Below are 14,433 nucleotides of genomic sequence, written 5' to 3'. Positions count from 1 at the left end.
GGCACTCAGCTGAATACTCCGGCCGGCAGTTGTTGAAGTCATGCGACATGCTGCTCTGCAGCCTTCGTCATCCTCTTAGATCAGTACATGTTGCTCTGAATTTGATGCTGCAGCAGAAGAGAATGTCTTGCATTTCATGCTGTATAATGTATGATAATGTTCAGTCCATCACCACCACTGCCTAGATCGGTACATGTTTTACTAGGTATGCAGGTGTATGCATGTGATGGATGGAGTAGATTTAACTGTGAACTATGATTTTTTACACAGGATTTAAATTAGTCAGTAACCAGGCTAAATACAGGAAATATCAGTCAATGCCATGTTCAACTAAGCATAAGACTGGAGTGGTCTGATTGGTTACTGTTCTTTAGCAAACGAATCACACATTGACTTGACACTGCAACATAAGTTTCTTCTGCAGTGCACCCTGATAAACAGTGAGACTGAGACCGAGACCGAAAGACTGTCAACAAATACAATAGAATAAGATCATCACTAGGTTCTTTGTCTCAGCAGTATAAATTTTCAAAGTATAGCATAGTACAATCAGGGAGTATGCAATGCTAATCACTCCACACGCTGTTAATTAATAACACACAAGTATACAACATGGATTTGCTGAAGATGTTCAGCTACAAATATATCCCCTCCAACATAAGTCAAAAAAGAATCATGTATGTGAACTCTTGATGTCAAGTGAGCTCTTCTTCCTACGAGAGCAATAGCAGAAGAATGTGACAGCTCTTTTTCATTTCCCTAATTTAGTTCCTCCAGCCGATCCTCATTGTCGAATGACTGTCAAAGTATCACTATGACCTTTCTATAGCCAATTTTATGTTCCAGTCTCTGCTGTAGAATAACATCAATACAGGGTGGCCACATACATTTCCTCAGTTTGCTGCAAAAATATATGCTCCTTATGCAGCACTAATCTCCAGAAACAAATTTCTTTTGTGTGTAATATCTGTCTTCACTTGCCTTCTTTTTCAAGTTCCTTTTCTGTTTATAAAAGCACAGTAACCACGTTTAGCACAGATAAACAGTGATCAAACAAAACTATAAACTGTGACAATGCATACCTTATAGGCTTCATGATTGTCAACTATCCTCGTCGCCACTGAGACTGATGTTATAGTTTTTGGGCTCGTGATTGTCTTAAAAATACCCATGCTCTTTGGAACAACGTAAGGATCAATTTCACCCTGCAGCACAAGCTCACCAGTTTCAAGATGAATTTCGGCAATTATTACATGTAAGATTGGCTTTGACATCAATTAATTAAGTACTTACAGCAGAATTGCCCTCGGCTACAGTCCCATGCACAACCAATGAAATGTTAAATGTGGTGATCTGCACCATTTGAAATTAAAAAAAAAAAAAAGTTATGACGGCATACTAAATTGTCAACAGATACTCATATAACAATCACAGCATGCTTGCAACATGATGATATGACAAAATATCTACGAATGAAAACATGGACACAAACGTACCATATCCTTCGAAACTTCCCATGGTGCACCAATAATGACTTCATCAACATAGCGACAGGCAAGTACACTGAGAGTACGCTCATGAAGATGCATGATCGGGCGATAGCCTCTTCTATCCCTAGATGAATGGTTCTCATAAGCTAAGTATCTCAATTAATTACAGCAAACTCTTTTGAAAGGAATTTTTCTGATATATACTTCCTATTGTAGTCAATCAATTTCCTAGTTAAATCTTAAGTGAAGAAATGAAATAGGACCTGATAGACTGGTCATCATGGATACCCACAAGAAGAAAGTCACCAAGTTTTCTAGCACTTCTGAGGATCTGCATTGAACGATAAGCATCAATATCTAGTATTTTAATAGTAACATATGAGTCAAGCTAGTGAACAAACATAATGAGATATGATAAAATGATTTGCATGAGAATAAAGAAAATGATACCTCAACATGGCCAGCATGGAAAAGGTCAAATGTGCCATCTATATACACGACACGAGCACCTGGCGAAGGAGCCTGAGTGCATATGAGCATATGTTCAATAAAAGCAACAGAAGGGCAGTATCAAGCCTTTAATCATTGGAACCTTTTAAAAAAAATTGTTAACTACATAACATTACTCTGAGAAAACCATTGAAGAGCAAGATTGAAAAGGCAGGAATATTGATCACTCAGGACCAAGATTGAAAAGGTACAATGAAGGCATCATATGTGTGATATATCAACTAATGTAGTTAGATTAGCTGCGAATTATAAAGCAGAACACTTTCTGTAAACGCCCAAAAAGGTTGATCAAATTAAGGTCACTGACATGTAAAAACCCTAATTAAGCTGGGGGTGGATATTGTCTCCATTATCAATAAAAGGTCACATTATGGAGCAGTATGAATGTTAAGCAACCTTAGCCCTTCAAATCTCATACCTGCCCATTTGAAAACTGCATGATCCGGCGAGAAGTTGGAAGAAAATGAGATAACTGACTTTTCAGTTCATCACATGATTCCGCTCTATCCTTCTCATCAACAGCAACATTTACATCGGTGTCAGCATCTTTCTGCTTGAATGTTAGCAATATCCTCCCTGTGTACAAAGGATGCCATTTCCATGTACAATTGCAGTCGACAAAAAGACAACATTTTAGAATGAGCTTGATTTTTTTCCAAGTGATGCATTATAAGCTTAATTGTAAATAACACATTGAGGGGAAATATGATCCCGGAAAAATGGTGAGGTTACTGAACCTTACCAACTATATCAGTGCTCGAGACACCTTCTGTTCGCTTGATTTGCTTGTAACGTCCAACCTTCTTTGCTAACGCATAAGCATCAGTCCCATCAGGTAGAAGACAAGGATCATCTCCATGAATAATGTAATCAATGTTGTATTTGTTGAAGAGGGTATTCATGAATTCCTCTGTGATCTCATAGGGTGCATTGGGAATGACCTCATCAACCCACTTCAGTCCACTAACAAGAGTCAACCTAGAAAGAAAAACCATTGATACAATAAATTTGCAACGAATGTTCAGGTAAGATGAAAGCCAAGAAATTTCGATCGTTTAGAAAAAATATATATGAGATCATATCGAACAATGCGGCTCTACCAATTAACATTGATAATTTCTTTCTGGGAAAAGAGTAGTGTATTTCACAGAACAGAATAATTAAGCCCTGTAGTACCTCTCTTCCATCGAAAAGACAGGGGGACCCTTATTTGCCACAATCTCCTCATCACTTACAACTCCAACTACGAGCTGATCTCCCAGCAACTTTGCCTGTCGCAACGCATTCGCATGGCCGTAATGCATGAGGTCAAAGCATCCATCCATGTACACTCTAACAGGCCTATTGCGCTCCTTCTTTGGAAGTTGCCCCAAATATGGCCAAAAATATGGAGCAAACGGGGCACCTATTCCCCCAAAGTAGCCCGTGGATAACATGAGAATGGCAACAGTGATCATAACTCCTCCAATTCCAAACAACTGCGAATAGTATCCACCCTGGTTTGTCTCAAACGCCAGCAATCCCATCATCTTTGAGGTGGAAGTACGAACTTGCTACTGCTTCTGTTAAAAAGAAGTAGAAGACCAAAATGAGACTCCAAAGTCGATGGGTTCTTGTGGCAAATGGCAACCATATATGCAGCATGGTAGTACAAAATATGTCATTTTCCAACATAAGGAGAAGCTAATAACCTTCACAGCTTGAGTTATCGTTATTATTTAAAAACAAGAAAGTGACTTCAAAAAGAAAGAAGAAAAGTGTGCCTTTCTCACTAATTAATTACGAACGGTTGGAAGGATCTTAGACGCATAACCAGAAGAATTATATGTATACATATTGCTAAACGTGCTGAACCATCAAGTCATGCTGACCAAATCCTAACCACCAGGTATTTTACAAAAGCCACAGGAACAGACTCGAATTGATTTTACAAGAAGCCGCGTAACAGCTACCGGAGCTCTAGAAACCATGACAATAGCATGAGAAATGTTCAACCTTCTTTCTCATGAAGAAATACAATTCAATTGTTCATCCCAAAAAAAACAGCAACTTTGAGCACAGTTCAATATGATCTTCTAATTCAAAATTGTGAGACAATCATTAAAAAAACAACTTGAATCCACAAATAAACTCGTCTCCAGTAGCATATAACTTAAAACAAACACTCTCAATTCAAGGGCCCTAGCAATCTAATTCCTTCGCAATCAAACGAGCGCACATGCCCGACAAAGAAACAAATTCCCATCCGCGAACCCCATAGCTGAGCTGTCAGAATACAGTCAGCGATGCCCAGCTAGGCAGGCAGGCAGCGGCATCCAACGATGCGTACTTCCAATAGCCTCGGGAGCACGGAGAGGACCACGAAGGTTGGAGAAAGCAAATTCTCCAGCTCGAATTTGCCCCCACGGAAACCCCACTACCAGTGCCGTGAGCAACGGAAGCATCAAATGCAATCGCACCTCCGTCTGCCCGTGATTCGAATTCCAGCGCGACACGAAATAAATCAGAGAAAGCAATTTCTTGAACAACAAGCTCGGAGATTGAAGGGGATCACAAACAGAACCCAAAAAAAACAGAGATTTTTTCCCCCTACATTTTAAGAGGGCACGCGCCCACCCATAACGGAGGAACAAGCAACAGCGGGGGATCAAGAGAACGGACCGAGATCGGGCCGGCGAGCGGCGGCGAGGCTCGCTCCCCGGGGCGAGCGAGGATGGTAGAGGGGGGCTCCGGGCGGCGGGGGCGGATCTCGCGTCAAAATCCGGCCTTGGCGCGAGATCCGCCGCCGCGAGTCGACGCTGCGCCGGAGATGAGAGATGAGGATGAGGAGGAGGCCGGAGGGAGGGAGGGAGAGCTCTGTCGCTCGCCGCCTCGTCTCCGTCTCGCCTCGCCTCGCCAATTGGGGGTCGTGGAAGCGTGTGGGTGGGGGTTCCCCTCCACCAAACTGCCTTCTCCCGGGCCGGGCCCACCGGCAGGAACGTATCGTTTTGCACTTAGGCCCTGGGGAGGGGAAAAAGAATTTGCATATCGTTTTGTCGCTACCAGACCGTGATGTTTCTTCTTCGCTAAGAAAGAAGGTGAACACCGGCGATTTTTCACACCAAACAAAGCCATCGAACTGTAGAATCAAAAAGGTTGTGTTTGACTTTTGGAATTGTATAGTATAGTTTGGTCGAGCGAAAACGGGTTAAATAAAGTTATAATTATTAAAAAGGAGAGTGTTTGGTTGTTTGTATCTGTTTATTGATTGAATCTGAGAACTTATTGTGGATGTAAAAGTTAGGATTGTGATTGGTTACGTATATAAAGATGATATTGTGACACTGATAAGTTAGTTCGTCTGTACGAGTGGATGTAAGAGCCTACATCCGTCAGGCTAGAGAACTTATTGTGGATGTAAAAGTTAGGATTGTGATTGGTTACGTATATAAAGATGATATTGTGACACTGATAAGTTAGTTCGTCTGTACGAGTGGATGTAAGAGCCTACATCCGTCAGGCTAGGATAAAAACGTATATTTACATCTATCAAGCTAGGCTAAAATAATAGATACGGACGATCAAATATGTTTCTCCTAAAAATTACACATATCTACTACGTTAGACTAGAATAAATTCGAACAGTCAAACACACCTAAATGCATGTTGGATGATCTTGTGCTCGAGATTTTAACCATAGGATCCTGGTTTCTAGAAAACCTAGTCACTGAAACTAAAGTCAGGATGTTTGGTCTTGTCAACTTCTTTTCCCCGATAAATAGAGCAATACTGACCAGTTTTATTTACTTGGCAATGTTTTTTACTGTAGCAAATTTAATCAAGCTTTTTAAAAAAATTATAATACTTGAAAGTATATAATGCCAGTAAAGTTTATTTTATAATAAATCTAATAATATAAAAGTTTTAAGTATCTATAAATTCTTTTTAAAGAAAACACACGATTAAATTTACTACAGAAAAAATTAGCGACAAATACACTGAAACGAATGTATTATTTTATTCCTCAACCTACTTTTTTTCTCGTTTTTCTCTAAGGATAAATAAACTAAAACTAAGGCACACATAGAGTTTTTTTTAGAAAATAGATAAACATCTGGTTTAACCTCGAAAATTCGTTGTAGCCATTTGGGAGGATATATGAAATCAAGGCACACATAGAGTTTTTTTTTAGAAAATGGATAAACATCCGGGTTTTTTTATCAAAAGACGCATATAGCTCATAGTTGATTATTACAATATTGAGGCACAAGAAGCTAGCATCACACAGAGAGAAAACATAAATAAAATGAAGAAGAGTTTTATAAAGCTTGTAATCTGTAACTACAAGACTACCCATACTTAGCGAAGAGCTCTATCGCCACAACCTCTAAAAAGTGGCAAATCTTAAGAAACTCTTCCCTTTGTTCCTCCCTGTGTAGTAGTCTTAAGAACATTAGCTAGTAAGTTTCTCTCAAAAGTACCTGCATAAAAGACATATTTGATTTTTTATGAAACGCTATATCATTACGATAGAGCTATATGACCAAAAAAGGCCGCTATTCCAACTAAGATTCTTCTCTTTTTCTTAGCTCATATCTCGTTTAACCAAGTACCTATCATATGTGAAATATTCCTTAGATTTTTTAATCCCTAAGGCTATCCTAACTATATACCAGATTGTCTTAGCCAAGAAACATTCAAAGAAAATGTGTTGGATATTTTCATTCTGATTACAAAAGGAGCACTTGAGGCTGCCCTTCTAATTTCTTTTGACCAAGTTATCTTTGATCAAAATTACCCCACGTCATATGTACCATAAGAAATTTTTTTATCTTTTCATCTTCCAAAACCTCATTCTCTTTTCATCTTAACTCCGACTTAGGCGATTCTTGCATATAAATGTTTGTAAAATCATCCCTATCTAATCATAGTGTTTTTAGAGTATTTTAATGATGTTTGGTATGTTGTTCTTAGTGTTTTCCTTTATGTTGTTTATTGGTAGCTCTCGCGATTAGTCAATAACATTCTGGAGCAATTCGAGGGACTTCAAGACTAAGATTTCGACAACACTGAGCAGCATTGGGTAAAAGGCAAGTGTCTTTGATCATCTTGAACATATGATTTAAACTGTTTTTATTTTACAAAAATGCATTCAGTGTCTATCAATATGATGGGTAGTCACCTATGTTAGGGTTTTTTCTAGATTTTTCCTTATCATCCCTTGGAACCTAGATGCGTTGTGGTTATGGGTTGTGGTTATGAGAGACTTGTATCCTCATATGATTAGTGGGTTGTGGTTATGAGATGTGGTTATGGGAGACTTGGATTATCACATGATTAGTGGATTGTGGCTATGGGTTTGGTTGTGATTTTCGTCGTAGTACGTGAAGCACTAGACAGTTATGGTATGTAAGGTGGGGAGTCTTGTATGCTGGGTGTTAGACTGTATGAGTTACATTCATTTAATAACTGCTAAATATTTTTGAGTTCAAATATGTTTTTATTACTCGCATTTACGCAAATATATCATGTGTCAGCCTATTATATAAGCCTGCATATCATTATCTTTTCTACACTTGCTGAGTGCGTCATGTGCTCACACTTGCTATTTTTTCTATACCATGCGACATGTGTGTTGCTGCTCGGTGAGTGAAGATGTTGAAGACTATCAAGATGAGGTTGTGACGTTCTAGGCGCGTGTCTCCCAGTCGGTTGCCTGCGGTGTTGTTGGGCACCAGTGCTTCTGTTCCGCTGCAGATATCTTTATAGAAGACAATATATGTCAATTGCTGTAAGAGTTTAGTTTATTTAATAAAAGTATTACTTTTGTTACTTTACCTGTGACGTTCTTATGTGTGTTGAACATCCTGCGCACACATAAGTCGTATCTGGTTTTATCCGTTAAAATCGGGTGTGACAGGTGATCACAGAGATAGTTGCACTGGAGTATTTTCAGGGAAAAAAAGAGAAGGTTTAACTCATCAGATGGTTCGGTGTGAATGAGATGAACACCAAACGATTGCACTGGAGTATTTTACACAGAGAGACTGCAAAGGCTCGTCTGACTCAAGATAACTGATCGGAAGGTCCGATGATGAATTTGAAGGCACACCGGAGTGTCCTATGTTTATAGAGACATTAAGTAGATTTCCAACGGCTAGTTTCTAAGTTTATACTCACCGGATGATCCGGTGTTAGTACTACTGTTCTCATCGAATTATTCGATGTTAATAGCTTTTCTGAGCAGTTGGGAAAACAACTAGTTGATGGGTTTGAGGCTATAAATACCCTACCACTCAGTTATTTGAATATGTGGCATGCTGCTGGAGTCTAGAGCAAGCTCATATATACTTGAGAAGACATCCAAACCACCAAAATACTTATAGTGATCATCCAAGGTGATTAAGCACAAGATTAGAGAGTGTTTAGTGCTTATAGGCCTAAAGTGAGTTGTAGCTAAGTGCTACCGCTTGAAGAAGGGATCAAGGAGTGATCCTAGTCTCTACTGAGTGATACGTCAGCACCTTAAAGTCTTACTGACTCGCCGACATCTTAGGCTTTGGTGGCTCAAGCTTGTTGAACCTCCGACTTGGTGTGGAGTGATGGCAAGACATGTGTATGGGGATGTGGAGACCCTTGCCATGATGGCTCAAGCTCCAAAGTGATCACGGCAACAAGTAATCGGAATAGAGGCTAGTGGTGAGACCTTGTCTTAGTGGCTTGGTGGTTCATCGTGCTTAAGACCTTATCTTGGTAATTTGGTAGCTCAAGAGTCGTGATCGGGAGAGACTTGGCAACTGGGAGCATATCCTTTGTGGAGCTCTAACGTGGATTAGGAGTGACATTCATGCCATTGATACCACAGAATAAAAATCTTTTGCGATGAGTTTGTCTCTCTATACTATTTATGTTTACGCATTTATATATTTGCAATTTACCTTTCTAGAGTATGTTACAAACCTCTTGAGCAGTAGAGTAGACACACTACATAAACCTAGATCACATTTACATATAAATTAATATAGGTTTATCTTGTGAAGTTTTTGGAACCAATTTATTTTAGGTTTCTCAATGTCCTAATTCACCTCCCCCTCTTAGGATGTCACCATTCCTCACAATTGGTATCAAAGCCTCGTGCTCTTGATAGACTTGACATTCTAGAGTTGTGATGTCCGGGGTTAGGATGGATACCCATATTGCTACACTTTTCAATGGCACAAATTTCTCCAGTTAGAAAATTCTAATGTCTTGTTATTTGCAAGTCAATAGTCTAGATGTTTAGAGAGTCATCGAGGAAATGATGAGACATCGCATCACCAATAAGAATAAGTAATTAGATGTATTGGCGAAGAGTATTCTTTTATCATCTTTAAATGTTGATACATTTAATCGTGTTTATTTTCTCACCAATGCACATGATATTTGGAATAGTCTCATTGAAATACATGAAAAGACAAAGGATGTGCATAAGGAGAAATATCATGTGCTTGTTACTAAGTTAAATAGCATCAAACAATTTTCTCATAGAAGTGCTAGTGACATATTCTTGTCAATAAGATAAATAGGCTAGGTTTGACACTAACTAATGATGATAAAGTGGTGAGAAGAATACTTCAAGCTCTTCTTTCAAAGTACAAGTTGATAGTCTCCATCATCTACGACAATAACGACATCAAGAAGATGACTCCATGTTAAATGCTCGGCAAGATTACCGCCCATGAGATGACCACGAACATAGGGGTGAAAATCTCTTCCTTATCCGACTCCAAGAATCTTGCTCTCACAAGTAAGCAAGCTACATGCTCACATATAAAGGTGAAGATGAGGAGGCAAGAGCAAGAGTCAAGCTCAAGCGAAGATGATGGAGATGAAGATGAAGATGAAGAGAACAATGAAGATGATGAGCAAAGAATATCAAGTGATGAAGAAATGGATCATGAAGTCATCGAGCTCATATCTTAAGTGGAGAAAAATATCAAGAAGATCAATACCAAGATTGATCAATGCATCTCCATGAAAGACTTGGTCAAAACTATTGATCACATCAAGAAGAAAAAGAAGAACAAGAGAAAGAGAGGGACAAGGGGAAGAGTCAAAGCATTTGCAAATATGAAAAGATTGGTGAGTGAAGATGAAGATTCAAGCTCAAGTGATGAGACATTCACCACCCACTCCTCGAAGAGAAGCTCTTCCTTAAGGTCATCATCACGCAAGTCAACACGTAAGCCATCTCATAAGTGTTTTATGGTCAAAGGTATGGATAACGATGGAAGTGATGATGAATCCGATGAGGATTCTTATTCCTATGATAAACTTCTTCATTTGATCAATGAGCAAAGGCCCTTAAGAAATAATCAAAAGAGCTTAAGAAATTCAATACACTTAATGATATTCGTGCTATCTTTGTTTCTAATTATGAACAATTATTGAGCAAATTTAATTTGCTAAATAAGGAGCATGATAAGCTTAAGGCAAAATTTGAGTGCATTGAATCTCAATCTAAGGTAACTTTGGAATAATCTATCTCTCTATTTAATTTTAATCCTAATATAGATGCTTGCACAAGACTAAGGTCCCCTTGGAGCAATCTATCTCTCTATTTAATTTTCATCATAATATTTATGTTTGCACTTCTTGTGATGATTTAATTGATCTATTATGCTCATCCCTTTGCAATGATATATGTGTTGAGAATATTCTTGTAGAACCATCTAATGAACTCATTGCACAAGAAAATGATGAGCTCAAGCAAGAAGTGAAAAAGCTCAAGAAGGACTTGGCAAAATTAAAGGGCAAAAATCATGTTCAATCTCCTCAAGATAACAATGCTACCATGGTAAAGAAACTTACGAAGGGGTTCACCGTGACATGCTTCAAATATCATCAATAAGGCCACAAGTCCTTCCATTGCAAGCAAATCAAGAAGAAGATCATGCACCTCTCCAACAAGATGTCTAACATCTACATCAATCCCAACTACAAAAACAAGATCAAGAGTAACTACTACAAACTCAAGAAAAGAGAAAATGGTAAGGTGGTTACACATATGATTGGAAGAAAGAATTGAGGGTGGAACCAACCTATTTGGGTGCATAAGAAATTCATCACCAATATGAAGGGGCCCCAATTAGTTTGGATTTTAAAGAAGACTTGAAGCCCGAGACGGCTACGAAGATTTGAAAACTTGGCTCACAAAATGAAGTGAAAGTTCAAGTAAAGAAGACAAGTATATAAGATTGAGTGTTTTAATGAAGATCATGATCATCATATACCCAAATCACCATATAAAGGTAATGAGGTAATGGTAGCTAGACTTTTGTTCATGTTTTTTAAACCATTGCCTTGTCTAGGAATGCATGTGTGTATTTTAATTTATTGCAATGCCTAGTTTTCATATGGTATGTTGCTTGTGCTTGTATCTATCCTATGAGTAACCTAAATAGTTTATTAGTTGTAGGTTCTTTTCATAGCATTAGTTTCAGTTGGTATCTTTTATGTGCCATGAACCAATCTATAGGGTACTCTTTCCATTGTTATTAATAACAAGTGCATATGTCTAGCAAGTATTCAAAACTTGTATGCACACATTTAGCAGAGTATATCCTATGGATTGTGATTTTGAGACTAACACATGTGTTTCAAGTAATATCTTTTATAGTCTCATGGAGAAATCAACATGTCTTTAGGGTTATGCAATACTTAAATACTTCAATTGATATTATTATCAATTTATTTCTACATTTAAGCTACATCCATATATAAGATAACTTAAACTTCATACTTCTACTTATTGTCTAGATATGCATATATTGCTACATTCCTACAAGTGGTATTCTCAAGTAGATCTTATTATATGTATGCACAAATAAAGGGGGGGTTTAGATTGTATCATGTGAGTTTTATGAATAATTATTTGTCTTTCTCAATTGATATCAATATCTCATATCCTTACAATTAGTATATCTTTTCAATTGGTATCATTTCATTGGATCATGTTGAAGCTCTCCTATGTGCTCTAACATTTTTTCTCGAGTTCAATATATGTTTGTAGCTCCTTTTGAGATTGTTGACAAATGGGAAGAAGCTTGATAACCAAAGCAAAAAAGAACAATATAAGATGTCTAGGAATATCAAAGTTGACAAAGGAGGAGGAGAAAAAGAAGATACAAGAAGCAACGTAAGTTACCTTGGTTGACAAAAGGGAGAAACTCTTGCATGGGTCGATCAAGGGAGATAGTAACAATGGAGAAAGGGGAGCCACAATAATAGGGGGACTAAATTGTAAGAATATGCATCCAAGAAATGTGGTAAGGCTTTATACTCTTTAAGATTAGTATCATTTATTATTTTTCATTTGCTTTGGTTGTGTTGTCATCAATCACCAAAAAGCAAGAGATTATAGCGAAAATGACCCTATTAGGCTATAATTATGATTTTGGTGATTAATGATAACATAGTCGTTGGGACTAACATGTTTATCAAGAATATATGTTAGTAGGTCTCATTGATGCAATACATCAAGAAGCCACTGCAGTCGGGATAAAGTTTGATTGAATTGGAAAAGTTCCAGTACGATTTGCCCCACCGAAAGGTTCGGTACAGAGGAGTTGAACTCACTAAAGCATTATGCATAAAGGCGGATAGCCTCACCAGATAGTCCGATGCTCTATACTCACCGGAGTATTTCTGACAAAGGAAGAGAAGGCAGAGAACCTCACCGGATTATTTGGTGATCTGCATAGGGTAACACCAGAGTATCTCTTGCAAAGAAGAATGCAAGTGCAAAAGACTGAAGATCAACCCACCGGATGGTCCGGTGCTTGGTTTGTGCACATCAGAGTATAGCATCGGAACATTTCTTGCAGAGTTGACTGCAAGTGCTGAAGAATGAAGATCAACTCACCGGATAGTCTGATGATCACAGAGATAGTTGCACATGAGCATTTTCAGGGAAAAGAAGAGAAGATTTAACTCACTAGATGGTTTGGTGTGAATGGAATGAACATCGGATGAATGCATCAGAGCATTTTACACAGAGAGGTTGTAAAGGCTCATATGACTCAAGATAACTCATCGGAAGGTCCGGTGATGGATTTAAAGGCACACCAGAGTGTCCTATATTTACAGAGGTATTGAGTGGAGTTCTAACGGTTAGTTTCTGAGTTTGTACTCACCGGATGATCCGGTGTTAGTACTACTGTTCTCACCGAATCATCCGGTGTTAACAGCTTTCCTGTACCGTTGGGAAAATAGCTAGTTGGCAGGTTTGAGGTTATAAATACCCATCCACTCAGTCATTTGAATGTGTGGCATGCTGCTGGAGTCTAGATGATGCTCATATATAATTGAGAAGACATCTAAGCCACTAAAGTGCTTAAAGTAATCATCTAAGTCGATTAAGCACAAGATTAGAAAGTACTTAGTGCTTATAGGTCTAGAGTGAGTTGTAACTAAGTGATACAGTTTGAAGAAGGGATCAAAGAGTGATCCTAATTTGTACCGAGTGGTATATCGGCACCTTAAAGTCTTTGTGACTCGCCGATATCTTGGGTCTTGGTGGCTCAAACTTGTTGACCCTCTGACTTGGTGTGGAGCGGTGGCAAGACATGTGTATGGGGACGCGAAGAACCTTGCCTTAGTGACTTAAGCTCCAAAGTGATCACAACGGCAAGTGATTAGAAGAGAGGCTAGTGGTGAGATGTTGCCTTGGTGATTTATTGTGCTTGATATCTTGTCTTAGTGACTTGGAAGCTCAAGAGCCGTGACCAGAAGAGACTTGCGACCGGAATTATATCTTTTGTGGAGCTCTAACGTGGATTAGGGGTGATATTCATGTCATTGATATCACATGATAAAAATTTATTGTGCCAAGTTTGTCTCTCTATTTTACGTTTCCGTATTTACATACTTGTAATTTATCTTACTAGAGTAGATTACAATCCTTTTGAGCAGTAGAGTAGACACACTAGATAAATCTATAACATATTTAGGTAGAAATTGATATAGATTTATCTTGTAAAGTTTTTGGAGCTAATTTATTTTAAATTTATAAATATTCTAATTCACTCTTCTCTATTAGGACGTCACCGTTCCTCGTACCGTCTTGAAAGTTTATTGTCTTTGTACAGATGCAAGTATAATTAGAACTCCTTTCTACTTAATGTAGATTGATTGGCATGCCATGCTCACATGGATGGGATGGATTCGACAGGAGGACATGAAGATCGCGTAGGAAGAGATCTTCGGTCCCGTGATGTCCCTCATGAGTTCAAGTATGTCTGATCCATAAAAACTAAGCCAACCTTGCATTCTGAGTTCTAGCTGACCCTTAATTTTGAAATATTTTTGCATGTTCTGGGTGATCCATCGAAATAAAAAGAAAGCCTCACAAACTGTAAGTGATAAGTTGTTTGTCCTGGCTCGTGGATTTATTCTTGCGACTTGTAAAACAAGT

General features: G+C 38.4%; 1 protein-coding gene across 2 annotated transcripts; it reads right to left on the bottom strand.

Moving 5' to 3' along the window:
* Window positions 1–467: 467 nt before the first annotated feature.
* Window positions 468–4,937, bottom strand: LOC133898927 (ethanolamine-phosphate cytidylyltransferase-like). 2 transcript variants are annotated; one of them, XM_062339752.1, is made up of 10 exons: window positions 4,662–4,937; window positions 3,177–3,562; window positions 2,743–2,978; window positions 2,419–2,576; window positions 1,941–2,012; window positions 1,754–1,821; window positions 1,497–1,608; window positions 1,294–1,353; window positions 1,083–1,205; window positions 468–1,002 (listed from the first exon to the last, which is right to left on the bottom strand). In XM_062339752.1, exons 2-10 carry the CDS (start codon window positions 3,527–3,529, stop codon window positions 931–933), a joined length of 1,254 nt encoding a protein of 417 aa, XP_062195736.1. In that variant the 5' UTR covers window positions 3,530–3,562; window positions 4,662–4,937; the 3' UTR covers window positions 468–930. The 2 variants fall into 2 exon arrangements, with proteins under 2 accessions (XP_062195736.1, XP_062195735.1); XM_062339751.1 differs by having other exon boundaries at window positions 1,497–1,614; window positions 4,662–4,936.
* Between the last annotated feature and the right edge of the window lie 9,496 nt (window positions 4,938–14,433).

Source organism: Phragmites australis, chromosome 18 (assembly GCF_958298935.1).
Source record: "Phragmites australis chromosome 18, lpPhrAust1.1, whole genome shotgun sequence".
Taxonomy (NCBI): Eukaryota; Viridiplantae; Streptophyta; class Magnoliopsida; order Poales; family Poaceae; genus Phragmites; species Phragmites australis.
The sequence above is the reverse complement of the archived record's forward strand: the minus strand, read 5'-3'. Positions and strand labels throughout refer to the sequence as shown.